Source organism: Macrotis lagotis, chromosome 3, assembly GCF_037893015.1.
Source record: "Macrotis lagotis isolate mMagLag1 chromosome 3, bilby.v1.9.chrom.fasta, whole genome shotgun sequence".
Taxonomy (NCBI): Eukaryota; Metazoa; Chordata; class Mammalia; order Peramelemorphia; family Peramelidae; genus Macrotis; species Macrotis lagotis.
The window spans coordinates 15213213-15238735 of NC_133660.1; the positions used below are offsets into that span (position 1 = coordinate 15213213).

The 25523-nt window shown below is 49.7% G+C and overlaps 1 protein-coding gene across 3 annotated transcripts in view; it reads left to right on the forward strand.

Annotated features, from left to right (window-relative positions):
• The first annotated feature begins 1587 nt into the window (after positions 1 to 1587).
• The window catches only part of PRAG1 (PEAK1 related, kinase-activating pseudokinase 1), a 49798-nt gene continuing 25862 nt past the window's right edge, over positions 1588 to 25523 (forward strand). The window contains exons 1-3 of one of the 3 annotated variants that reach the window (XM_074228161.1): positions 1588 to 2994; positions 3622 to 3975; positions 5489 to 7137. In XM_074228161.1, the coding sequence (XP_074084262.1) occupies positions 3652 to 3975; positions 5489 to 7137 (1973 nt within the window). In that variant the 5' untranslated portion in view covers positions 1588 to 2994; positions 3622 to 3651. The other 2 variants (XM_074228160.1, XM_074228162.1) reach the window with 2 other exon arrangements.

The following is a 25523-nucleotide window of genomic DNA, read 5'->3' on the forward strand; positions in this document are numbered from 1 at the left end:
AGGAGGAATGAGCTGCTCCAAGGCCTGGCTCTGCCTTGGACTCTGCTAGGATGTGGTCCTGGCTCCCGGGCTCCTCCCTGCCTGGCCTCTCTGCCCCGGGTCTCTCCCTGCCCCTGGCACACTTTATCTCCCATCACTCTTGGGATGTGCTTCCAAACCTTACTTCCCACATTCCCCAGCAGATATGGGCCTTGAGGTGTCCAAGGGTCCCAGGGCCAGAGATGGATGGGACTTCCTGGGAGGCCATGGAGCCCCACGTCCTCAGGGTCTAGGAGAGGAAACTGAGGCACCTGGAGGACCTGGAGCAAGCTCACCAGAGTGATGGGCTCCAATGAAGGGGGGAGGGAGGCAGACCGACCTTTCATCTCGGAGGCTTGGGAAAGAAAAGGAAGGCTTGTTTCAGTCTCCTTGGGTCCTGGGGGGGGGGGGGGTCGCTGCCTCCTGCAGGGGAGTGCTTCCTTAGATCCGGAGGGGCTCGGGCCGCTTCAGCCCTTTTGGTCTGGGAATGCTTTCTTAGGTGTGCTGGGGGGGGTAGGATTTCTTTGGTCCTTTTGGGTCCTGGAGGGCCCTTCCTTAGATCCGGAGGGACTCCGGACGCTTCAGTCCTTTGGGTCTGGGGGGGGGGGCGGTGCTTCCTTGGCTCTCTGGGGGTGCTGCAGCCAACCGCCGAGAGAGGGGTCCCAGCCTTCCGGGGCGGGGGGAGCCGAGGGAGACCTCCAAGTCCCCGCCCACCCCCCCTTCCGCGGCGGCGGGGCTCCCCGCACCCCCAGTGGCTCTCTGCCGGGGGAGGGGGGACCGGCACGGGGGGGGGGGCGCTCTGGTGTGAAGTGCTCGCGGATGGGGGCGTGCCGGGGGCCAGACTCTGGCTGCGGGTGCCCCGCGGGGGGCGCCGAGGGGCGGGGCCCTGGGGGCGGGGCCGGCGGCGGGGGGGGGGGGGGCTCGGTGCACGCGGCGGGGGGGGGGGGGCGCCTCCCCCCGGGCGCTCACACTCACACGCGGCCACACGCGCGGGCACACGCGCGCCTGCGCGCCCCGGGAACAATGCCCCCGGTGTCCGGGCCGGGGGCTTGGCGGCCCGGGGGGCCCGGCTCGGTTCGGCGGCTCCAGGGGACGGCGGCGGCGGCGGCAGGTGAGTCCCCGGGCCGCGGGGAGCTCCGAGCGCAGACGGGGAAACTGAGGCAGCGGCTGGCCTCCGGGTCGGGGCGAGGAAGCCGCGTGGGGGAAGCCGGGAGCGGATAGGACTGGGCCCGGGCCCGGGGAGAAGGGAAGAGGATCGAGGGGAGGGGGTGATGCGCCCCTCCCCGGGTCCCCGGCCCCTGGCCGCCCCAAAAACTCATCAACTCTTGGGGGACTCGCTAGAGAGGGAAGAGAACTTGGGAGGGACAGCCGGGGAGGTCGAGGCAGGGGGCCCAGGCGGGGGCCCAGAGGCGTCAGGGGGCGAGGGAGAGCTGGCAGCGGCAGGAGCAAAGGGCCGGAGGTAGGCAATGCCCCCCTCCCCGCAATCTGGCCCTGGCCCTCCCTGCCGCCTTGCCGGAGGCTCCCAGCAAGGGCTCTGGTCCGCCTCCTCAGCACCCCCGCTCTCCTTGGAGTCACCCTGTCTCACAGAGGGGGAAACTGAGTTCCAGAGAGGGTCAGGCCGCTTGGCTGGTCTTGGTCCCATGGCTGGAGGCCTGGCCCCGCTGGCCGTCCCCCGGCCTCCCTCCCCCACCCTCCATGTGCTTTTACCTGCCAATCAACCTTTTTTGGGGGGACGGTTCTTCTCTGAACCCCAGGGATTTGCCAGCAGAGCCCTCGAAGCTGGTGTTCCCTTCTGGGGGCCGTGGGGGCGGGGAGCCCGCCGGGTCCGGGAGCAGGGGGTGTTCCACGGCATTCCTGCCTGGAGATTAGATTACAGGGCAGGACAGCAGCCTCTGCGGCTCGGGGGTCATCATGACTTGACTTGTCCCTCCCCCATCCTGCCGAAAGGCTGTCACTTCCTCCATAACTCACCCCAGCCAGCTGGGGGTGGAAATGCACTCACACACACACACTTCCCTCCGCCAGGAGTCCCTTCCTGGGCAGGGGACTCTGGCCCATCCATTCAAAGACCAGGTTATGGGTCAGTTTTTTATCCTTCTAGAGGAGGACCGGAGAAACTTGGTCGGGTGCTGCCTTTGTCTGCCTGAGGGGTCCCCGGCCACCCTCTCCCACGGGGCGGCCTTCCAGGAACCCTCCTGTGGACATCCGCGAGGACCCCGATGCCTTCTTATTGGAGCCCAGCCGGAGAGCTGCCCATCCTCTTCCTCCACAGCCTCCCTGGCTCCCCCGCAGCTGGCGGGGTCTTGTGTAATCCCCAGGCCTCCTCTCTCCTCAGAGGTATGGAATGCAGGCTGGCAAGGTGCCTGCCTTCACAGGTTAGCCGGAGCAGGGTGAAGGCACCCTGGGAACCCAGGCTTTCCCAGGGAAGGCCCTGGCTCTGGGCTAGCATCTTTCAGACGGCTAGAAAGAGCTTGAGAGGCTTCCAGTTGGGCATGTGAGGAGATGGAGGCATTCAGGCTGCCCGGCCAGCAGAGGTCTGTAGGGGGGAGGGGGACGGTGATCTCTACCTACCTAGACCATCCTTGGCATCACGGCATGCTTGGTTCTGGGACAGTCAAAGCAGGCCTTCCTCCAAGGCCAGGACACGGGCCCAGGCTAGGCCAGGGGAGGAGACAGCTCTGTTTCCTGTACGGGCAGTGCACCTCAGGGCCCCAGAGAGGCTGCTGTCTCTGTTAGAGCCTGGGGAGGCTGCCCTTTGTGTGGCAGATCTCTGCATGTGCCAGGCCTAGGAGGTCCCTCAAAGAGTAGGGGTGCTGCTGCTCATTTTACAGATGAGCAAAAAGGCAAACTGGGTGAGGGACTTGCTCAGGGTCATGTGGCTCGTTCTGGCAACATTACAGCCCAGGACTCCCTGGCCCTCCCAAGAGGACCCTGGGGCTTCCTGAGGACCAGGACTCATCCCTCCCCCATCCTTTGGTAAGTGGCAGGGCCCCCCCCCCCTTACCTTTAGGGCCACGACCTTTCCTGAGTGGCACTGCCAGGTTCACTCTGTCCCTGATGCCGGGCATGCTGCACTTCATACTGGGCAGAGCGCCTGAGTATTGGGCCTTGGGTGTGTCACACCCACCCCCACTTTAGGGCAGGGCTGTCTTCTACCTTCCTCTTAACCCCCCTCCCCACCCCCCCACCCCCACTCCACACCCAGTTCAGACTCAACTCTTTTGCCCAGAGGAGCCTTAGGGCACAAATAACTGAGAAGGCAAGAGCGAACCGGGCCTGGCCCCATAGACAGGACAGGAGGGAAGCTCTCTGGGGCACGCCTCTATAGGCAGGCTGTCCAGCTGCACAGTGGGTATTTTGGCAGCACCCTCTCACTTTACACAGGGGGAAACTGAGGCACAGGGAGAGGAAGGGAGCTGCTTCCAGTCATCCTAGAAGAGACCATCTGGTCCAAGCCAGGCCACAGAGGCCTGGAATTTGAAACCAGGTCCTCTGCTTCCCTCAGCTCTTGGTCAGGCCTGCTCGGTGGATGGCAGCCACACAACATCTGTGTCTGGGGGTGAAGAGTCACTGACGGGGCCCACATCTGACCTCTCTTTGCAGGGAGCACATGAATGACAAGCGTAGGTCCTAATGGAGAGTGTGGCCCAGGATGACCCCAGCCACCTCCCATCTAAGATGCACCAGAGTGACTCTCTGACCTCCGGGGTCCTGAAGATGTCTGTGTGCAATGAGTTTGTGGAGCACGTTTGGAAGCCGGGCTCCTGCAAGAATTGCTTCTGCTTGCAGAGTGACCACAGGCCGCAGCCTGGACCCCCCAGAAGGGGTCCCCCAGAGGAGGAGGGCTATGGCCCCTTCCCTTGTGCCAAACCCACCATCGCGGTGAAGCCCACCATGATGAGTGCAGAGAGTGCCGACCCCTGGGCAGGGGTGGACGCCAACTCGGAGGACCCACAGGTAAAGCAGAGCATCCTGGCTCTGGGACCTTCTGGGCACTTGAGGCTCCAAGAGGGACAAGGGGAGATCCCCAAGGTCCCAGAGCCAGGAAGGGACACGTCTTCTAGCTCCAGAACTGTAGCTTTCCCTCCACTTGAGGCTTGTGGATCTGGAGTCGGAGGAAGCTGGGTTTGAATCATAAATAGCGTGGCCTTCCCTTCCCTCCCTGGGCTTCAGTTTGCATATCTGTCTGATGGGTGTGCTTGGTCTCCCTGGCTTTTCAGGGTCCTTCCAAGACCTCAGCTCCTCTGGTCTCTCTGGAGGGAGGGGCTCCTATTGGTCCAGATCACTGGCTCTGAAGCCTCAGGTCTGCAGCTTCTCCCACCTCTGGGGATTTTGGCTGACTCCTCTGAGATGAGGCTACTCCATCCTTCATGGGACTGGAGCAGGGGCTAGCCCTCCCTGTCTGTTCCTAGACACAGGACTAGAAATGGACCTCAGAGGTCCCCCAGATGCCCAATGACAGCTAAGGAAACTAAGGCCGGGTGGAGCCCTGAGTGCTGGCAGAGGGCCCTACCAGAAAGCTTGCTGATAAAGTTCTTTGGAAGTGAACTTTGGCTTGTTGCCTGCTCCCAGTGCCTCAGTGGAGTGAACACAGGTCAAAAGGTAGGGTGGCAAAGGGCTGGGCTCAGAGCGAAAAGACCGGAGTTCAAATGCAGCCTCAGACACTCACAAATGTCACTTCACTTTTTCTGTCTCAGTTTCCTTGTTGATAAAATGATAAAATGAACGAGGTGAAGAACAAAGGAGATATTGCAAAGTACTTAGTGCCTGGTAAACAGTAGGTGACATATACATGCTTAGTTTTCCCTTTCTTTTCCTCCCTTTTTTTCCTTTTTTTGCTCTCTGCACCAGAAAAGGAGGGGGCAGTGTTGCCTAATGGTCAGGCTCTGCTTCTGGTGTCAAAAGCTCTGGACCCCCTTGGGCAGGTCACCTCATCTCTTAGGCAGCCTGTTTCCTCTTTTGTATAGTGCTGCCCCAAGGCGGGAGCATGGGAGTACCCTCATTTGACAGGAGGAAACTGAGACTCCTGGGTGGCTTGCTTGCTGCCCATTTTCACAAGCTTCAGCGACCCGGTCCCTTCTCACCCAGGGACGGGTCAGAGAAGGTTGGACTGGGTTCTGCTAATCCCCACTGTGGATTGGGGTGGGGGTGGGAGTTGGTGAGTGTTACAGCTGGAATGGAGTGGGGGGTCGGACAGGGTGCTGCTCAGCCAGGTAGGGGGGGTCAGGTGCTGTTGATTCTCACTACCCTGCCGGGGGGTGGGATTGGGGGTTGGTACAGCTGAGCCTCAATACTGGACCAGGGTTGGGGGCTCAGGTTGGATGCTGCTGAACCTCCCTGCAGGCTGGGCCAGAGGGGGCTGGGGGGTGAGGGGGGTAGCCTCCTGCTTTCTCCTTCCTGTCCCACAAACAATTCCCTCCCTTCTTCCCTCCCTCCCTAATAGTTGTCTCTGACCCTTGGACTTGTCCAGGTGCTCTGGAGGCCCACGCCCAGCAAGCTTCCCCTCCCGGAGCCCCAAGACAGCAAGCAGACTTTCTCCAGTAGCGGCCTCAGCCCTCACAACCTTGCCATCAGCTCCCGGCTGGCTCTGTCCAGCCTGGCAAGGGTAGGGAGCAAAGATTCCTCCTCTTCCCTGGACCAAGGAGGCCCTGAGGACGGTGCCACTCCTTCCTGTCAAGAATCATCTCCCCCTATCCCCCAGGGCTTCCACCAGAAACTGGCTGCCTTCTTGGAGAGGGCCAGGGGCACTCCCGGGCCCCGGCCTGGAGGTGGGCAGGCTGCAACCAGGGACAAGGATCTTCAGCCATCAGTTGGCAGAGACCTCGACCTTGAGGGCGGCGAGTACTGCTCCATTGCTGACTGGTGTCCAGCTGGCAATCTGCCGGTGCCGCCAATAGGCCTGGGCCCCAGATGTGGGCACCCAAAGGCTGGTGCTGGGCCTTGGGGAGCAGATGAGACTACCATGCCCCGGGAGGAGGACCGGGGACGCTGCTACCACCCCCCTACAGAGACCAGCTGCCCCTTCATCTTGGCCCAGAAGTTGCCCCAGGCTTTGGAGGCAGCCAGCCTGTCCGATGGCTTGTCTGGCCCCCCTGCCAGGCCTACAGACAGTGCCTACTGCTCCCTCTCCAGGCCACCCGAGCTGAGGAGACCCCATGGCCCAGACCCAAACAGGGGGAGCTCCAGCAAGGCCCCAGGGCTCCCAGCCCACCCTAGTGAATGTGGCTCACCGGAGCCCATCTATGCTGAGATAACCAAGAGGAAAAAGCCATGCCCAGCATCCTCCAACCTGCTGGGCACCAGTGAGAGGGCTGGGCACAGCCAAGGCCAGGAGGCAGTAGGAGGCAACTGGAGCCATGGGAGGCCCAGGTCTGATACAGCCTCCCAGGTGACCACCAAGCTGACCATCGTGGCTGCTCACACAGAGGATGACCAGCGCACCATCCACCTGCGCAGCCCTGACTCTGCAGTGGGTGTGCAGTGGGACTGTGGGCACCTGGGGCCAGGCTTGGAAGATGCCTCCATGAGAACAGTAGAGAGCAGTCCAAGGGAGCAGCTACTTCACAGCTGGCTACCTGACCCCAGGGCTGAGGACCTGGGAAGAAGATGCCCGGCTATCCCCCCCAAAGTCTGCAAGGGGAGCCCCGGGGTGTCTCCTGGCTCCCCAGAGGACTCTCTCACCCAGCTCAAGGAGGGGTACTGGTGCCCATCAGCTGTTCCAGGTCCCACAGATACCTGGTCCTCATCCTGCTCCTCCTCTTCTTCCTCCAGTGCCAGGGAGCTCAGCCGTTGCCTGATGCCAGCTCAGTCTTTGTCTTGGGACCAGAGAAGGCCCCGTTTCCAGGTTGGGGCCCGGACCTACCAGGGCAGGATTGAGGAGGAAGAGGGTGAGGAAGGACTGGATTCAGGGCCGCTCAGCCCAGGAACGGCTAGAGAGATGGAGACGATGGCCAGCCTCAACCAGCGACCCAGGGCAGAGAGCATCTCTGAGCGACCAAGCCGACCCGAGGGAGGAACTGGGCTTGGCATGTGCAAGTCAGCCTCCTTCGCCTTTGAGTTCCCCAAGGACAGGAGCAGAACTGAGAAGTTCTCCCCACCACCCCCACCTCCAAAGTCCAGGTAAGGTGGCACTTGGCAGGAAGCCTGGGATTTATCTACAGAGGGCCCGCAAGATGCCAGCACCTCAGCTCTGGAGCTAAGCCAGGCCTCAGAGACCACTGAGGGGGACTGTGGAGCCTGGACTTCATCCTTAGGAGCTTGCACCCTTGCCTCCCATCCATGCTGCCCCACCCCAAGAGGAGCTTTCAACCTCTTTGGGCAATACTCCCAGAGCCTCAGTTATTTCCTCTGTCAAATGAGGTAATATTGGGCTGGCCTGGGGAGGGAGGATCCTGCTGTGGGCTTCCCATGCATGGTCTCAAGGTGGCTGTGGGTATTTTTCTCTGGCTTTGAAGATTTAGGGCTGTCTGGGAGGCCACCTCTTCAGCTAGCTTTTATATCTTGTGCCTTTGAGTGAGTGAATGGCTAGATGAATGGATGGCTAGATGGCTGGATGAGTGGATAGGTGGATGGATGGATGGATGGGTGGGTGGCAAGGTGGGTGGATAGATGAGTTGGGTGAGTGGATTAATGGATGGGTGGGCAAGTAGGTGGGTGAATGGATGGGTGATTGAGTGGATGGGTGGATGGGTGGGTGGTTGAGTGGATGGGTGAATGGATGGATGGAGTCAGGACTTAAGTGAACATGCACCAAGCTCCGTACTTGGGGCTGAACAGTGAGACTATTGGCAGAAGGACTGGGCAGCCCGGGCTGCTCCACAGAAGCCCTTTCCTAATGATACATGCATTAGTTGTGGTGCCATGGTCAGACTCCTTTTTCTCACTGTGCCTCAATTTCTGCCCTGTAAAATGAGTGGGTTGAACTCAATGGTCTCAGGGGCCCTTCCAGTTCTTGGTTCTATGGACTCTGTGAGATCAAAGGGCATAGGATTGTGGAGGGGATCCTTAATGAGGAGACATCCTCTGGAGAGGCTGGGAACCAGGAGATCATTAGCTGCAAAGCTAATGGCTGGTTCCTGGGTGTTATCCTCTTCAGTTTTCACTCCCCTGATGGTCTTGTTTTGATGCTGAAGCATTTAATAACCCAAGGGCACTGAAGGGGAGAACCTGTCTTTCTCAACCCTGAAGAAAGGGTAGCCAAGGCCTGACCTCTCTATACAATGGGGGAGGGACTTGAGCTGAGTCTGGAGGACTCCGAGGCCTTGCCTGGGATGAGTAGGATGAGTTATCTTTACAGGAGTGAGGGAGAAGGGTAGTCAGGGTGGTTTGACTTGTTTGGCATGTGCTGCCTCCACTCAGTTGGCTTTCCCATTTGGATGGTGGCTGGTTGGTGGTTAGCGAGGGAACTGATGCCTTCTGGGAGTCCTCCTTGAATAGTGGTTGTGGGGCCAGTCTTGGGTAGGATGGGCAGTCTGAGGGGTGCTGCCTCTCTGGGGGACAGGGGGTTCTCAGGACTCTTCTCTCTCCCTAAGATGCTTACTGTCTCCACCGGTTGGCTTGCCTACCATGTGGATTCAACCTTTAATCATAGCCTGGCTCAGGTTTCTCAAGTCACTTAATGTTTTTTGTGTCTTGGAGAGAAAGACCAAAAGAGGTCCTGGACACCAGGGCCAGATTGGAGTTTGTGTGGTATAGATTGTGCTCATCAGCACTAATGTAACCAGCAAATAGAGTCCAAGTCAGAGGTCAACTTGGACAGCATGCTGTTTGGGGGGCAGTGAGACTGAAAGAGGAGGACCCCTGGAAGTAGAGGGGAGAGAGAATATGAACCATGAGCCGAGGGGCTGGCTCTGGGTCAGGAAGGACTTGGAGGAGAGTCCTGCCTCCAGCACTTAACCAGTTGAGTGGCCTTGGCTGAGTCCTGGCACTCCTTGGCCTCTGTCAGATGAAATCCTTGGACTTAGTGGTCTGAGGGCCGGGGAGGTGAGAACATCCTGAACCTGGGAATGTCTGCACATTTGGAGATGCTCCCAGGAGACCCCGGAAGGAAGCTGGGGACAGAGAAGCAGCAACTCTTGTTCTGCTTTCCCCACCGTGACTTTCTCTTTCCTTCCATTTCAGAATACCTTCTGAAGGACAAGAGAAGGGAACAATCCTTTTAAATCTGCTCTTGGAATTCTCATTCTGGGAAAAATTTCTTTGATCATCATCACATTAAAGTTTGGGGGTTTTTCCAAGGAGAAAGCATGTTGATTCTTGAGATGGTCATTCTCTAGGAGGTGGAGCCACTGGGCTTTCTCTAAGTAAGAAAGGGTCTGCTTAAGGGCTCTGATCAGGCATGGGGGTGGGGGGGACAACCAACCACTGTGGCTCCTTGGAAATGCAACATTTCCATCACTCAGTATGCTGGGGCTACCATCCAATCTGGTTCTCTCACCAACAGCTCTGTGAGGTAGGGACTTTTTATAGACAGAAAATGATTTCCTCGTGTGGCTGAGAAGAGATTGGGAGCCAGGCCTTTCTGACTTTCAGTCTAGCAGTGCTGGACACTCACTTGTTGATCACTGGGTGGAAGGCTCAGACCCAGTCAGAGGCCAGATTGAGCAAACCCAGCCAGGGCAGAAGGAAGGGCCGTGTTGCTTGGGTCTTTCTCCTTAGCTTGGGTGAGGCTAGAAAGCCGTTGTTTTGGACAAATGAACTTGCTCCCCATCTCCTCCCCTCAGTAGGGTTTAGCCTGGTCCACTCCCAGGAGAGTGTCTGAACCCCAGCAATTCAAGCTGACTTGTCTGAGAGTCCCAGCCATTGGGATGGAATCCAAGTTGCCATAGAAACCCGACTAGGTCAGGCCTCAATTAGGACCTGCAGTGGAGATCAGGTGTTATTGGGCTTGGGTGTGGATGACCAGGCTTTCTCTGAGCTGCTCCATGGGATTTGAGACCTAGTGTATACAGATCTGCTTGTGGCCCATCTCTAGCCATGGAGGCAAGAGCACTGGTGCACTGCCAGCTTGCTTTGAAGAGTTTTTGCCCACAGTGGCAACTGCTTGAGGCAGGATGGTAGAGCTTACAGGGTGTTGGACTTAGAGGAAGACCTGGATGCAAATCCTGCTTCCTACTCTTGTTAACTGGCCAGGTTCCTTTCCCTCCCTGTATCTTGAATTCCTGTTCTGTAAAATGAGTGGGTTGAACTCAGTGGTCTTGGGGACCCTCTCAGCTCTAGGATCTGCAGATGTTGTAGGAGGAGGGGCTTATGGCCTAATGAATGCCAGCCAGGGTAGACTTGAGAGCACATAGTTAAGCTTCTGGAGTACAACCCTATCCTAGGACCAGTCCCAACACACCCAGGAACCAGCCATGCAGAAGGAATAGGGCAACCACTGGGGACCCACTGAGCTGCAGGGCTGGGACCTTGTGCCTCCAGCCAAGCCTGCTGACCTTTTCAGAAAGATGTGGCGTTACCCAAGGATGGGGTCACCTTCTTCTGGGCTCTTCCAGACTGTGTAGAAAGTCAGGTGCATCCCCTAGAAAGAGACAGGCGCTTCCCAGCACACGCTGCCTTTGGAACCCCACCCCAGCTTTCCCGAGGGCCCCCCAGAGCCTCAGCACTCTGAGTCTCTGTAGTCCTGCCTTTATCTGGGGTTCATCTTCCCTGGCATGCCTGGTGTCTGAAGATTCTCACGACTTGCTCATTCCCCAAGATGTGCTTGTCGACCCTGTCTTATCTTTCCCCCCTCCTTCTTTGACTATTTAGCCTCTCTTTCATAAGATAGCCTTCCAGAAGGCTGGTGGTCATGGGGCCTATCAACCTGGGAATGCTAATTTACCTTTTCACATTCGGATCTCATTGCTTACTTCCCATCCATGAATCTGACATTTTTGACCATTGGTATTAGTCCTGGCTCCTTGCCTTTCTTATTCTATGTTTGCATATTATGTCTGCCTAATAGGAATTTCTGGTCATTTGTAATGCTAGTTGTCTTCGCTGACAGAGATTCTTAACCTGGGGATCTGGGAACCTTTATTTTTTAAATATTTAGATAACTGCATTCAATGGAATTGGCTTCCTTTTGTGGATCTTGTTTTATGCATTTAAAAACATTGTTCTGAGAAGGGTCCTTTAGCTTCTTCAGTCCAGAGGCTAACCATCTTTGTGGCCAGGTCCAACTCTGTCTTTCTGTGTGATCTGCCTGTCTCTCTAGTGACAGGTTTCTCCTAATAGCTTTTTTTTTTTCCATTTGGTGATTTTCAAGAGGCCAAGTTAGAACAAGTGATGGAGGACATTTTAATCAGACAGTTTAAACTGAAAAAGATGTCATATGTCCCTCCTTTCCCCCCAGTGAATCAGTTACTAAATGTTGACCAGCATGTCCCTGCCCATACAGGCTGATGAATCGTCTATGAAGATCCTCAGGAGCAAATGGCAGATGCCCTCTAGGAAGGGCTATAGCTTCTCAGGATCCAGGCAGAAAGGGTAGCCAAGTCAACCTGGTACAATCTGCTCTTGTGAACTCCCTGGTTCTCCCTCATCACTGCTTCCCTTTCTAGTTCTCCTCTAACCATCCTTTTATAATTGGCTAAACAGGAATTGAAGTCAAGCTCTCTGACCTAGTGTTGACAAACTGTTTCTTTTTTTTTCTTTTTCTGGAAATTCACTCCTTCCCTCTTCCCTTTCTCCTATCTGGGGACACTTCCCCATTCCCTGTGCTGTTCTAACATCACTGGCTGTGACTGGGCCATTTTGTGGGCCGAAGGATGCTTGCCTGGGCCAGGCGACTTGGAGTCTTTGAATGTAGGCATTCTCTGCCTGTCTCCATCCTTCTTCCCTTCTCATCTTTCTCTTGACCTTTTCCATTTCAAGGATCATTCTCTTAACCAGAGAAAAGAGTAGCAACAAGAGACTGACTATTGTGCATTTGACCAAGTATCCACGCTTCAGTGTGGCAGCTGAGTTTGGATATAAGATGAGTCAGGAGCCACAGTAGAAATGGAAATGTTGGGTGGGAGGGGAATGGAAAATGGCACAGGAGTGGGGGTGTGAACACACCAAGAGGGGTAAGACCCCTGACTGCTCCAGACAACAGATGAAAGGTCTTTCTCTTTTTCCCCTCTATTGCTAGGATTGGGAGATTCTACAATCCCTCCTGGTCTGTTTTCCAGATGAGGGATTCCCCTCTAGGATATTATTGACAAGTGATCCTAGGGCCCTGACAGGGAGACTTGAATGGATGGAGAATCCCATCCTGGAGAGCAGGGGTGATGGCAACTCCCCAAGGCCAGAGCACCCTGAAGGCCAGTTGGGTTGGGCCTGATCTGTGATGTCTAGGGAAGCCCGTCACCCTCTTGCTGATCTGAGGCCTACAGCCAGTCTGTTTTTCCAGCTTTCCCCAGTTTTTCCTGTTGTGGTCAAGTGAGCAGACTTCAGTCCTCCTATTTTTGCCTTCTGCAAGGCCCCTGGCAGGGGTTAGACCCTTACTCATTATTTGTTACTCCCAGCCCATTCAGGCTCCTCTGGCCTTCTTTGCCTCAGGTAATGAGATCCTTGGAGGGTCCCCAGGGGTTCCTGATTGTGCCATCACTGGCTTTGGGACTCTCCTAGAGAATGATGGAGGACCCATCTGAATTCCTCCCCCACCCCCCCCAGCTCCATAGGAGTGTTCCCTGGCATTGCCCAGATGGGCACAGCTGGTGTGTACTCCAGGGCTGGCTGTGCCTGGCTGTGCTAGGCTTCTGAACCCTGCTCTCAGCCCCCCCCCCCCTTCTGTGGAAGCTGTCAGTGGACCCTGAGTCCCACCCATTCTGACTCAGAGAAGGAAAGACAATTGGTCAAGTCCACTGGCTGATCAGCGATTGCAGCAGAGTTGGGATTTGAATCCAGGCTAGGAAAGGATCCTCGGGTTGTGTGCTGCCCACCACCCCAAAGCTCTATATAGCTTCAGTCCCTTAATGAGGATTGAGTGGGAGACCCCTGCTGGCTGGGCTGTGAGGGGCTGAGCTGGGTCTATTCTGGCATGTGACCCCAATATAGCTGGCATGTGTTTGAGCTTGGGGAGGCTGGAGACTGGGGAATGGACAGATGTAGGAGAAGGGGCCAAAGAAGAGAATAGGTTTACAAAATCTTTAGCCCAGGGCCCAAGGCTGAATAAATCCTTCCTTCTTCCCTCCCCTTCCCCTTCATATTGCCCCACCCCAAAGCTTTGTGCTTTTTACTTTTCTGGACTGTGTTCAAAAGCTCAACTGTGTTCTGATTCCTTCCTCCAAGTAACACTGGGCTGCTTGGGTTGCTTTTATGGGGTCACTGATTTTAGAATGAGCAGGGCTGTCCAGTTTATGTTAGAATAGAGGCAGCCTGGGGCACTCCTCCTCTGAGAGGCCAGGCAGGCCACTGCCCTCACCGTACAGACCACAGGGTGAAGCAGAGGGCCCCTCAATCAATCAGTAAGTAATTAAGCTTGGCATGCACTTCTGGGTAATGAAGTTGGAGGCTGGAAGAGTTCCCATTGGGTCAATTAATCGCATAGGAAAAATTCATGAATGCTGATTGATTGATTGATTGATTGATTGATTTTCAACTAGGCAGTTGTTGATAGTGGGCCAGAGGTCAGGAAAGTGGTTAGGGTATATGGCTGAATGTAGAGAGCTGAAAGTACCATTGGATTCATGGAGCTGGTAAAGTCAGAGAGAGGGAGAGACAAAAAGAGAGACAGACAGACAGACAGACAGAGCCGAGACAGAATTCACTCTAAGAAAAGTTAAATTTTTTCATTCCAGTAAATCAATGTGTGTCCAACTACAGGAGTACAGAATACACACAAGTTGATATAAGAGGTTCAATATGGCAGGTGGTAGGGGAGTGGTTTGCCTGAGGGATCAGGAAAAGCCTTGGGCTGGAGGTGACCTGGAGTGGAGTCTAAAGGGAAGGAAGTGGGAATTCTGAGGGGACCAGGGGATGTGTTCTAGGTAAGGGGGACTAGCTTTGGCAAGAGCAGAGGGATCAGATGGGATGTTGTGTAGCAAGGTACCTCACCAGCCCATTCCTGTACCAATTCCCCAAGGAAGAGATTGGCAGAGCTCCAGACACAAGCACCCAATACCACCATCACCACTATCACCACTACCACCATCACTGCCCTTGGTGGAGTTCTCCTTTCATGTAACTTGGAGGCTAAAGCTCTGTTTCCATTTTCCAGTCATCTGTTATCCATTGTTAACCACTGTGACTACAAATCTTCCACCACTTGCTGTTCTTCCACTCCTTCTGATATTTAATTACTGACTGGCTAGAAATAAATGCCACCCCTAGCCCCAACTTCCATTCTTCCTCATCTCTACCCCTTCACATGACACCACATCTCTGTACATTCCTTCCATTGTGCCCTCTAGATTGCCTGTTCCATAATTAATATACTTCCCTTCATTTTATTTATTTTAAAAGTACATTTCTATCTTGTTTTTCATTGTCAAGCATTTATTTTTTTCCCCTTCAAACTCCCTCCTCCCCTTCCATCCACTAGAGGAAAAAAAGAGCAGACAAAGAAAGGAAAAAATACAGAACACATTTTCTGATATAAGAATAGTCAAACAAAACAAATATCCATGTTGGACATTTCAAAAATGCATTTGTCCTTTCACATAAAACCTCCTTGTCATGAAGTAGGCAATATTTTTTATGAGACTTCTTTAATTATGGTTGGTCATTGGGTTGATCAGACAGACTTCTTAAGTTTTTCAAAGTTGTTTGTTTTTACAATATTGATATAATGGTTCACTTAGTGAACTCACTTCCCTCTTCATCTGTCCATACAAGTCTTCCCAGATTTCTCTGAAACCTTCTTCTTCATCATTTCTTACAACATGCATATTTATTTACCACATTTTGTTGAACCATTCCTCAGCATGCCCCTTAGTTTCTAGTTTCTTACCTCCACAAAATGAGCTTCTATAAATGTTTTTGAACATGTAGGATCTTTGCTTCTTTCTTTGATCTCTCTGTAGTATGAACCTTTTACTGGCCTCACTGGCTCCAAAGGCATGCAGTTTATTGGTGGGATTATTCTATATTTTTGTCCAGAATGACTGGACCTGTTCACAACTCCTCAAACACTGCATTAATGTAGCCCATCTAACTTTCATTTTCCTTTTATCTTCTTTGCCAAACTGAAGAGTGTGAGGTAGAATCAGAGGGTCGTTTCAGTGTTCACCTCTGCAATTTTTTGTGATTCCAAGCATTCTCTTCAGGCTTTGGCTAGCCTGGGATACAACCCTTGAGAATTGACTGTTCATATCCTTAAGAGTGTTTATCAATTGGGAGAAGGCTCTTATTCTTATACATTTGAATCAACTCCTTGTATACCTTGAAAATGAGTTCTTTATCAGAAACTTGCTACAAAGATTTTCCTTCCTCACCCTTGACCCCCATATAATCCTATGTAGTAGATTTTTTGTAATCAAAATCGTCCTTGTCATTTTTTGTAAGTCTTTATATCTCTGGATTGGTCAGGAACTCTTCCCTTATCCATATATTTAATAGGTTTTTTCCCTTTATTCCTCAAATTTGTTTATGGTTTTACCTTTAATAGCTGTCATGTAGTAGTTTCAAGTTTATCTGGTATCTGGTATGAGGGACTGCCAGACTATTGTCTGGTTCTCCCCACAGGTTTTATCAAGTAGTGAATCATTACCTGAGTTCTTTGGGTTTATTAAATATTAGGTTACTAACTTCATTGTTTATATTGTACCCAGTCTGTTAGGCTGAGCCACCTCTCTGTTTCTTAACCAGGATCAAATCATTTTAATGATTGCTTTGCATTATACTTGGAGAGCTGGTACAGCCCACTTTTTCATTATTTCCCTTGACCTTTGGCCCCAAAGATGAATTCTGCAATTAATTTTTCTAGTTCTACTTTAGCAGTCTGATTTACATGGCACACAATAAGTAATTTAATTTAGATAATGTCATTTTTATCTTATTGGTTTAGCCTACTATGAGCAATTAATATTTCTCCAATAAATTTGGTTCTGACTTTATTTGTATAAAGAATGTTTTATAATTGTCCTCATGTTGTAGGTTGTTGTGGGTATGTTGTGGGTATGTCTTGGCAGGTAGCCTCTCAAGTATTTTATGCTCCAGTTATTTTAAATGAAATTGTTCTTTCTCTTGCTGATGGGTTTTATTGGTAAGATGTGGAAATGCTGATGTGTATTATCTGATATTGTATTATCTGTATTATCTGGTTTGTTAGTTATTCATCCATCTATTCATTTATCCCTTTTGTTTTTTACCCTTTCCTTTCATGTTCCTTTAGATGCATTGGTTTGGGATTTTTTTATATTTTTGCAAGGCAATGGGGTTAAGTGACTTGCCCAAGGTCACACAGCTAGGTAATTATTAAGTGTCTGAGGTCACATTTGAACTCAGGTCCTTCTGACTCCAGGGCTGGTTCTCTATTCACTGCAACACTTAGCTGCCCCCGATCCATTGGTTTGCTACTCTTCACAGGTCCTCCCCCACACACACCCTGCTTCCCCTAGATGTTACTTTACTATTCATTTGGATGCTGCCTGAGACCCCCTGACCCACACTGTCCTTGCCCTTCTTCCATCAGAACTCTGACCTTTCCCTTTCTGACCTTTTCTCCTTATGTCTCGCCCTCCTTACCTTGCCCTTTGCCATTACTGTGACTTCAAATTCCTCACCACTCAGTATTTCCTCAGATTTTCCCCTTGCTCTGGCTCTCACCTGAGAGCAACCCCCCCCCCCCCATCTTACTTCCTTTTGGAGCCCCTGCCTCTCCCTTGCATCCCCCACACACCTGACACACCTGCTGAAGTCATTTCCCTAAAGCAACAATTCAACCCTGTCACTCCCCTTCTCAATCAACTCCTAAAGCTCCCTCTTATCTCCTGTACCAAATACAGAAATCTTTGTTTGGCATTTAAAGTCACTTTATAACCTGGAGCCCCCTCACCATCATTCTCCACTTTTTTTCTATTTCTGTGCTCTACAGCTCAGACACTTTGGAGATGGGCTGCTCTTCCCACACAACACTCATCTCCCACCTCAGTGTCTTTGTACCACTTGCCTCTGCTCCCATGCAAAAAATATACTCTCCAGACCCCACCCCCAAATTCTCATACTTCCCCCCCCCCCCATTTATCTTTTGTCTTGTCCGGTTGTACCTCTGTCTGGACATAGCTCCCATGCTGAACAGCAGACTGTTGCTTTTGTCTTAGACCCTCATGCCTAACATTGTGACTGGCCCTCAGTAAGCTCCTTGCTTGTGGATTGTTGAGTTTGTATTTTATCCTAAAGGTAATAGGAAGCTCCTGAAACTGCTTTTTCCCCTTAAGTCTTTTAAGAAAAAATTATTTATTTTAAACTTTATTTTCTTTTTAAATTTTGAGTTAAATTCTCTCACTCCTTCCCTCTCTTCCCTCACTCACTGAAAAAACAAGCAATATGTTATTAATTATACATGTGAAATCAATCAAAACATATTTCTATTTTAGCCATGTTGCAAAAGAAAAAAAAAGTGAAGAAATTTTATTTAAATTTATGCTCAGAGTTCATCAGCTCTCTCTTTGCAGATGTATAGAAGTTAACATCGTGAGTTCTTTCAAATTGTCTTGGATCATTGCATTGATCAGAATAGCCAAGTCTTTAGCAATTGATCATCATTACAACATGGTTATTACTGTGTACAATAATTGTGTTCTTTTCATTTCACTTTATATCAATTCATATAGGTTTTTTAAAACCATCTCCCTCAACATTTCTTATAACACAATAATATTCTATCACAACCATATAAAACTGCTTGTTCAGCCATTCACCAATTGATAGACATCCCCTTAATTTCCAATTCTTTGCCACCACAAAAAGAGCTGCTATAAATATTTTTGAATATATATAGATCCTTTTCTTTTCCTTTTTAGAAAAAATCTCTTTGAGATACAGACCTTGTAGTGGTATTGCTAGGACAAAGGATATGTACAGATTTATAACATTTTGGGCAGAGTTTCAAATTGCTTTCTAAAAGGTTTGGATCAGTTCACAATTTCACCAGCAATGTATTAGTGTCCCATTTTCCACATCCCCTCCAACATTTATTTTCCTTTTCTGTCATTTTAGCAAGTCTGATAGGTTTGAGGTGGTAACTCAAAGTTATCTAAATTTTCATTTTTCTATTAAATATTGATTGCAATTTTTTTATGTGACCATAGTTTTGATTTCATCTTCTGAAAGTTGTCAGTTCATGTCCTCTGACAGTTTATCAATTGAGGAATGATGCTTATTTTTATAAAATTTACTCAATTCCTCAAACATTTGAGGAGTGAGGCCTTTATTAGAGAAACATGCTATAAAATCTCTTGATTATTATTGCATTGTCTATGGTATCTTTTAGCAAAATGTGGTTTCTCTGATTACCTCTTTTAATTAGATCCATTTTTGGTTTTGTTTAAGATCATGATGGCAAGCCCTGTCTTTGTTTTTTCCCAGCAGAAAAGTATATTAATTAGATTCTGCTCCAACCCCTCATCCTAACAATCTGTGTGTCTTTCTAAGTATCTCTTGTAAACACATTGTAGGATTCTTTTTTCTAATCCATTCTGCTCTCTGCTTCTGTTTTATGACTGAGTTCGTACCATTCACATTCAGTTAAGATTCTTGTGTATTTTCGCATATTCTTCTTATCTCTTTTTTATCTTATCCCTCCTCCAAAGTCTGTTTTGCTGTTGACCATTGCCTTCCTTAATCCACCTTCCCCTTTATCATCTCTACCCCTTCCCCCTTCTCTTATGGCCTTTCCCTCCTATCTCCCTTTTGGATAAGATAGCCTTCTATGTCCAATTGAGTATGTGTGTGTGTGTGTGTGCATGCAAATATATACATCTATATATATAATATATTCCTCTACCTTTAAACTAATTCCAGTGAGAGTGAGGTTTAAACAACTGCCTGTCACCCCCTTCTGTTCCCCCCCCACACTGTTAAAGTCTTCCTTGTAAGTCTTTTTAATGTGAGAAAATTTTCCCCATCCTATGTCTCCCTTCCCCCTTTTCTTAGAACATCTCTCTTTCTCATCCCTTTTTGGAGATCATTCCAACGTAGTTGACTTACTTATGTCAACTCCAAATTGCTCTAAAAATGATAAAGTTCTTAGAAGTTACATGTATCATCTTCCTATATAGGAATGTAAACAGTCTGGCCATAGTAAGTCCCTTAGAATAACTTTCAGATTTCTTGTTTGCCTTTCTTGAGCCTTGTATTTGTATGTCAAACTTTCTATTCAGCTCTGGTCTTTTCATCTGGAATGTTTGAAAGTCCTCTCTTTCACTAAATTCCAATCTTTTCTTCTGAAGAATTTTATTGTTTTGCTGGGTTGCTAATTCTTGATTGTAATTCTAGCACCTTTGCCTTCCAAAATATCCTATTCCAAGTCTTCCATTCCTTTAAGAAGGAAACCTCTAAATCTTGTGTGATCTTACTTCTGACTCCATAATATTTCCATTATTTCTTTCTGTTTGTTTGTGATATTTCCTCCCTGACCTAGAAGCTATGGAATTCTACTATAATTTTCTTGAGAGTTTTCGTTTTGGGATCTCTTAAAAAAGATGATTAGTGGATTCTTCTAATTTTTATTTTACCCTCCAGATCTAATATATTAGGTTAGTTTTCTGTTAGGTTTCTTGAAATATGCATAGGCTCTTTTTTTGATCATGACTTTCAGGTAGTCCAAGAATTCTTAGATTATCTCTCTTTGATCTACTTCCTGGTGAGATATATCACATATTCTACTATTTTTTCCCCTTTTGATTTTGTTTTAGTATTTTTTGATATCTTGATAGCTTCCAATTGTCCAAATCTAACTTTTAAGGAATTATTTCTTCAATGCGTTTTTGTATCTTTTTGCTTGGTCCATTCTGCTTTTCTTTTTTTTCTTTTTTTCTTTTTTTAGGTTTTTCCAAGGCAAATGGGGTTAGGTGGCTTGCCCAAGGCCACACAGCTAGGTAATTATTAAGTGTCTGAGACCGGATTTGAACCCAGGTACTCCTGACTCCAGGGCCAGTGCTTTATCCACTGTGCCACCTAGCTGCAACCTATTCTGCTTTTTAAGGCATTCTTCAGTATTTTTATACCTTTTTAAAAAAGTTAAATTGTTAGTTCTATAAGTCCTATAGGAATTCTTGTTGGGTTTGGGTCCAGTTAGCATTTTTCTTTGATGCTTTGTTTCACATTGTATTTTTAGTTTGTGACTTTACCTTCCTGTCACTTGGGTTCTTTTTTATTGATCTTTTTTCTCTTTTTTTTGGTCTTTTTTTTGACTTTGAACTTTATGCTAAAGTTGGGCTCTGCTCACCTGGGATATCTCTGTCTTTGAGCTCTATTGTTTTCAGAGCTGCAGATCTGCAAGTTTTTGATGCTTTCAGGGTGAAGTAGTGCTGATTGAGAGGTGTGGTCACAGCTCTCCAGGTCTTTACCCAGAAGGTCCTCTGCTCCCCTGCAGCCCCAAGCACTAGCATTCCTCTTGGCCCTGGAATTGTGACCCTGAACTGCTTGTGCACCATAGAGTTGCCAGTAGGTGCCAACAAAGAGTCTCTTGTAATCTCTTTCTGACCAGTTTTCCAGCCCCTTCACTATCTATGGGTTGAGCGCTTCTGAAGGTGCTGTTGCCGTTGCTGCTACTGCTGCTGTTACAGCCCCCTCCAAGGCTGCCCTGGTGCTGCCCGTGTGCTCTGGGCCAACCCTAGCTCCAGTATCACAGATCTTTCCTGTTGACTTCCTACATTGTCTTAGGCTGGGGAAAATGGCTTACTTTGACCATTTGTTGGCTCTGCTGCTCCAAAATTTGATTTGAGGCAGTATGGTTGTTTGGACAAAAGTGTTAGGAATTGGGCTGCAGCTTGTCATCTGCCATCTTGAAATTTCTTGAGGTGCGACTCAGTCAACAGTAACAACAGATAGGCAGCGCCGTGTTGTGGCCCTCAGAGGAGGAAGAGGCGGCCCCGAAAGCCCTGCCTACAGGCTCAGCCGTGCTCCCCCAAGGGCTGGGCTGCTCCAGGGCTGGCATGCCAGCTCCTTGCTGGGTTGCCTCCCTACCTGCTAGGGTGCCTCCCTGCTTAGCCACCTACCTGCTAGAACTACTTTGTTTGTGAGCCTGCCAGAAGGTAGACAAACACCTACTATGTGCACGTGCTATGCCAAGTCCTGGACAGAGCTCCCAATGCAGGACAAGTAGCACATCATGTTGAGGACAGAGCACCAGGCCCCTGGGAGTTTTCAGGGAATTTTTTTGAGCAGAGGTCTGCTAGGACTGGGTCCTAAAAAGGTGGAGGAAGGAGGTGATTTTTGAACCCCAAGCAGGGAAGGGAGCTTGCCTAGATATTGCCTGAGGGGTGAAATCTAGAGCTCTCCACCCCACACCCCAAGGCATTCTCAGGCTTCAGAATCTATTCCTTGCCTCCAATACCCAAGTTAAGGAGATATATACTTTCTTAGCCCTTCACTTTAAAAAGACCAAGGCAGGAATCTCTTTGAAAAGACTGCTGTCTGGGGGCAGCTAGGTGGTACAGTGGATAGAACACCAGCTCTAGCTAGAGTCAGGAGGACCTGAGTTCAAATCCAGTCTAATTACCTAGCTGTGTGACCTTGGGCAAGTCACTTAACCCCATTGCCTTGCAAAAACTAGAAAGAAAGAAAGAAAGAAAGAAAGAAAGAAAGAAAGAAAGAAAGAAAGAAAGAAAGAAAGAAAGAAAGAAGGAAAGAAGGAAAGAAGGAAGGAAGGAAGGAAGGAAGGAAGAAAGAAAGAAAGAAAGAAAGAAAGAAAGAAAGAAAGAAGGAAAGAAGGAAAGAAGGAAAGAAAGAAAGAAAGAAAGAAAGAAAGAAAGAAAGAAAGAAAGAAAGAAAGAAAGAAAGAAAGAAGGAAAGTCCAGCTAAGAAGCTGCTAGAGCCTCTCAGTGAATGGAACAGAACTTTGAGATCAGCAGGCCTATGTATTTGAATAGAGATGGAATTCAGTCTGGGGGAGTCTCGGAGATTCTCTGCAGCCTCCCAGAGCTCCCCTCACAGCAGGTCTGGGCAGATTCTGGAGCAGAGGAGGCCCTTCACATCCTTGAGTACCCCATTTGTCCTAGGCTAGACTTATGCTGGAGGGGGGAAGGACTGGAGGCAGTCCCTCTAAGCCTGGCAGATGAGCTATGAATGAATGAATGAATGAGTGCTGGGGTTTTGGAAGCCCTCCCTCCCCAGTGGGCAGCAGAGGGGTCTTTTCCTGGATGTCAGCAGCAGATACTGAGGGGGGAGTGGCAGAGTGGCCTGGAAGGGCTTCGCTGAGCTGAGAGCCCCTAGGGAGATGGGGGGTCACACGGGTGGGGGGAGGAAGTGCATTCTATAGAGAAAGCAGTGGAGGAAGACTCGGAGGCTCACTGGACACCTCCCCGGGCAGCAGCTGGAGCAGGGCCCCGGGGGCTCGGGGTGCCCCAGGCTGAGTGGAGTTGCTGGGGAGCAGAGCTGTCTGAGCCCTCCGGGGCTAGGATGGTAAGGGGGGCTGGGGGAGGGGTGGGCCCACATGCCAGTTTCCTTTCCCATATCAAACCCCAAAGGCTTCTTGTTGGCAGCAGACTTTCCTTGGCCATGTGTGTGTTTCCCTGCATGCTCACTGGGTGCCCCAACCCAGGCTGGGACTGCACCCATGGATGTCCAGAGGAGCCATCTTGGGGTTCCTGATTCTGCCCCCATGGGCAGTGAAGGAAAGAGTGCACTCTGCCTCTCCAGGTGGTGCCCTGTCCATCCCCACCCCCCTGCCTTGCTTTGGGGTACATGCTCAGATCTCCCCTAGGCCCGCAGCCCCTCAGGTGGCATCCTGTCCCCCTCCTGCTTTGCAGTACATGTCCAGGTCTCCCCAGGCCAGCAGCCCCCACCCCCACCCCCAGGCTGGGCTTTATTTTTAGCTCTGGTTTGTTACTGAGAATGAATGAGGAAGTGGAGCAGATGGTCCTTCCTGCCCGGCTCAGCTTTTTCTGGCTTCCTCAGTAGCCAGCTTCCAGTCTGGGGGCGGGCAACTGGGAGTCAGCCCTCCCAAGCACAATGGGGGGAAAACCCCATTCCAGGGAGTGGGCAGCAGCTGCATCCCAGAGGAGGAGGCTGGTGGCTTCCTGGGCCAGAAGATTTCAGCCCTTCTCTTCTTCCAAGGTATCTCAAGCAGCTGAGAACCAACTGGGTGGGGAAGAAAGTGGCTTGGGGTGGGGGGAGAGGCCAGGGGAGCCTGGGGGAGGCCCTTTTCTCTGTAACAGGGACCACCCCCAAGAGGAGAGCAGAGTAACTGGCCAGAGATTCCTTCCCAGAGACACTAGCAAACTTCCTGCCTCATCCACTGGTCATTCCCTAGGTGGGCTGGTCACTTGATTCAGTTTGGTTCATTTGTTTTTCATTGGGATTGATTTAGAGGTAGACAGATGTGATCCATGATCAGCAAAATGAGAGTTCAAATTTCCCTATTGTGATGATGAGGGTTTGAATAGTGTCCCCCACTCTACAGATGAAGAAATTGAGGGTCAAATCTCAGAACTCTGCAGCTGCAACAGATTCCCACAAACTGACCATTCTAAAGTTGAACAGATTGAGGTCCAGGGAGATGGGACTCACCCAAAAGGTCATCTAGACAAGGTATGAACCCATGTCCTAGGAAGCCAGAACCAACTTCTTTATGCCTGCTATGCTGAAAGTCACGAAACTAGTTAAGGCTGAGCCTAGAAATGAGGAATGAAAGAATGGATGGGTTGGTGGATAGATGAATGGATAGATAGATGGGTGGATGGATGGATGGATGGATGAGCATTTCTTTAGTGTTTAAATCAGTGCCAAGTTCAGGGGCTACAAATGCTAAAACAAAGTCAGTGCTTGCCCCCAAGGAGCTTCCATGAGGTGGCCTGGGAGGCTGAGTGGGGCACATGGCCTCCTCTAGGACCATTCAGCTGATTTTGGTTCCAGTTCAGTTCCAGAGCTAGAAGAGGAGAGGGATGGGAGGGAAGAAGGTAGGGATGACATGGCAGGGCTTTCCTGGAACTACAGCCACTCCTTAGGGAGGGCCCAGACCCCACAGTCTTTCCTATTTCCCACACTGCCTCTACCATCCACCAATTCCACCTCAAGTAGCAGAAGGTAAACTCCATTAGTGTGGGGCCAAATGTTCATCAAGTAGGGTTAACTTAGGTCATTTTCACAGGCATTTTCACCTTTGCTCCTTGAGAAGTGGGGGAGAGTAATTGACTTCCTCTCATTGGGCAGCCTGTAGCAGGGATTTTTTCTTCTTTTTTATCTTTATTTCATTTTTTCCAATTACATGTTATGAAAGTTTTTCAATATTAATTCACATGCATATTTATAATTTCTTCCCACCCCCTTCCCTTAGCGGCAAACAGTCTAGTGAACATTGTACCTGTATATTTGTGTTTATCATGTTTACATATTAGTCATTTTCCATATGAGGGATTAAAACTAAGGGAAAAGAAAGAAAACCATGGGATAGGAAGGAAAAACACAAGAGATATTTTTAAAACAGCAACATGGTGTTCATTCAGATTCTGTAAGTTTTTATTTGTTTTGTTTTGTTTTCTTGTTTTTCTTCACCTGAATGTGAATAGCACTGTCCATAACAGATCTCCTAGGGTTGTCTTAACTCTCTGAACTGCTGAGAGGAGATGCCTCTATCAAAATTGATGAAGCCACAATGTCGTTGTTAATGTGTACAGTGTTCTCTTGGTTCTGCTCCCTTCACTAAGCATCAATTCCTGAAATTCTTTCCTTGCTTCTCTAGAGTCCAACCATTCATGGTTTTTTAAAGAATAATAGTGCTTCCTACCTTTATCCTGTCTGTATTTTTCCGCTTCAAATGTGTTTCTTGTAATCAACATATTGTAGGATTATGGTTTTTAATCTGTTCTGCTATCTATTTTCATTTTATGGGAGAATTTGTCTTTCTTATTTACAGTTAAAATTACTAAATCCTTATTTCCCTCCATGTTATCTTTCCCCACTTGTACTTTTCTCTTTCCTTTCCTTTTATTCCTCTTCACCAATGTTTTGCTCCCTTTCCCCTTTCTTTTCTTTTAAATTTTAACTTTAAGTTTACATTTACTTATACCTTCTTCCCTTTTATCAGTCCCTTCTTCCTTTTCTTTCCCTTACCCCCCTTCCACTTCTCTGTAGGGTAGAATAGTTTTTACAAGGCAGATGGGGTTAAGGGGTGTGCCCAAGGCCACACAGCTAGGTAATTACTAATTGTCTGAGGCCAGATTTGAACTCAGGGACTGCTGACTCCAGGGCTGGTGCTCTATCTACTGAGCCACTTAGCCGCCTCCTAGATTTTTAAACCCAATTGGGAATGTATGTTATTCCCTCTCTGGGCCAAATCTATTGACTAGTATTTATTCAGTGTTCTCATCCTCCCTTCTATCCCTCTCTACTATATTAGATCTTTGTGCCTCTTCACCTGGTGTTATTTATCTACT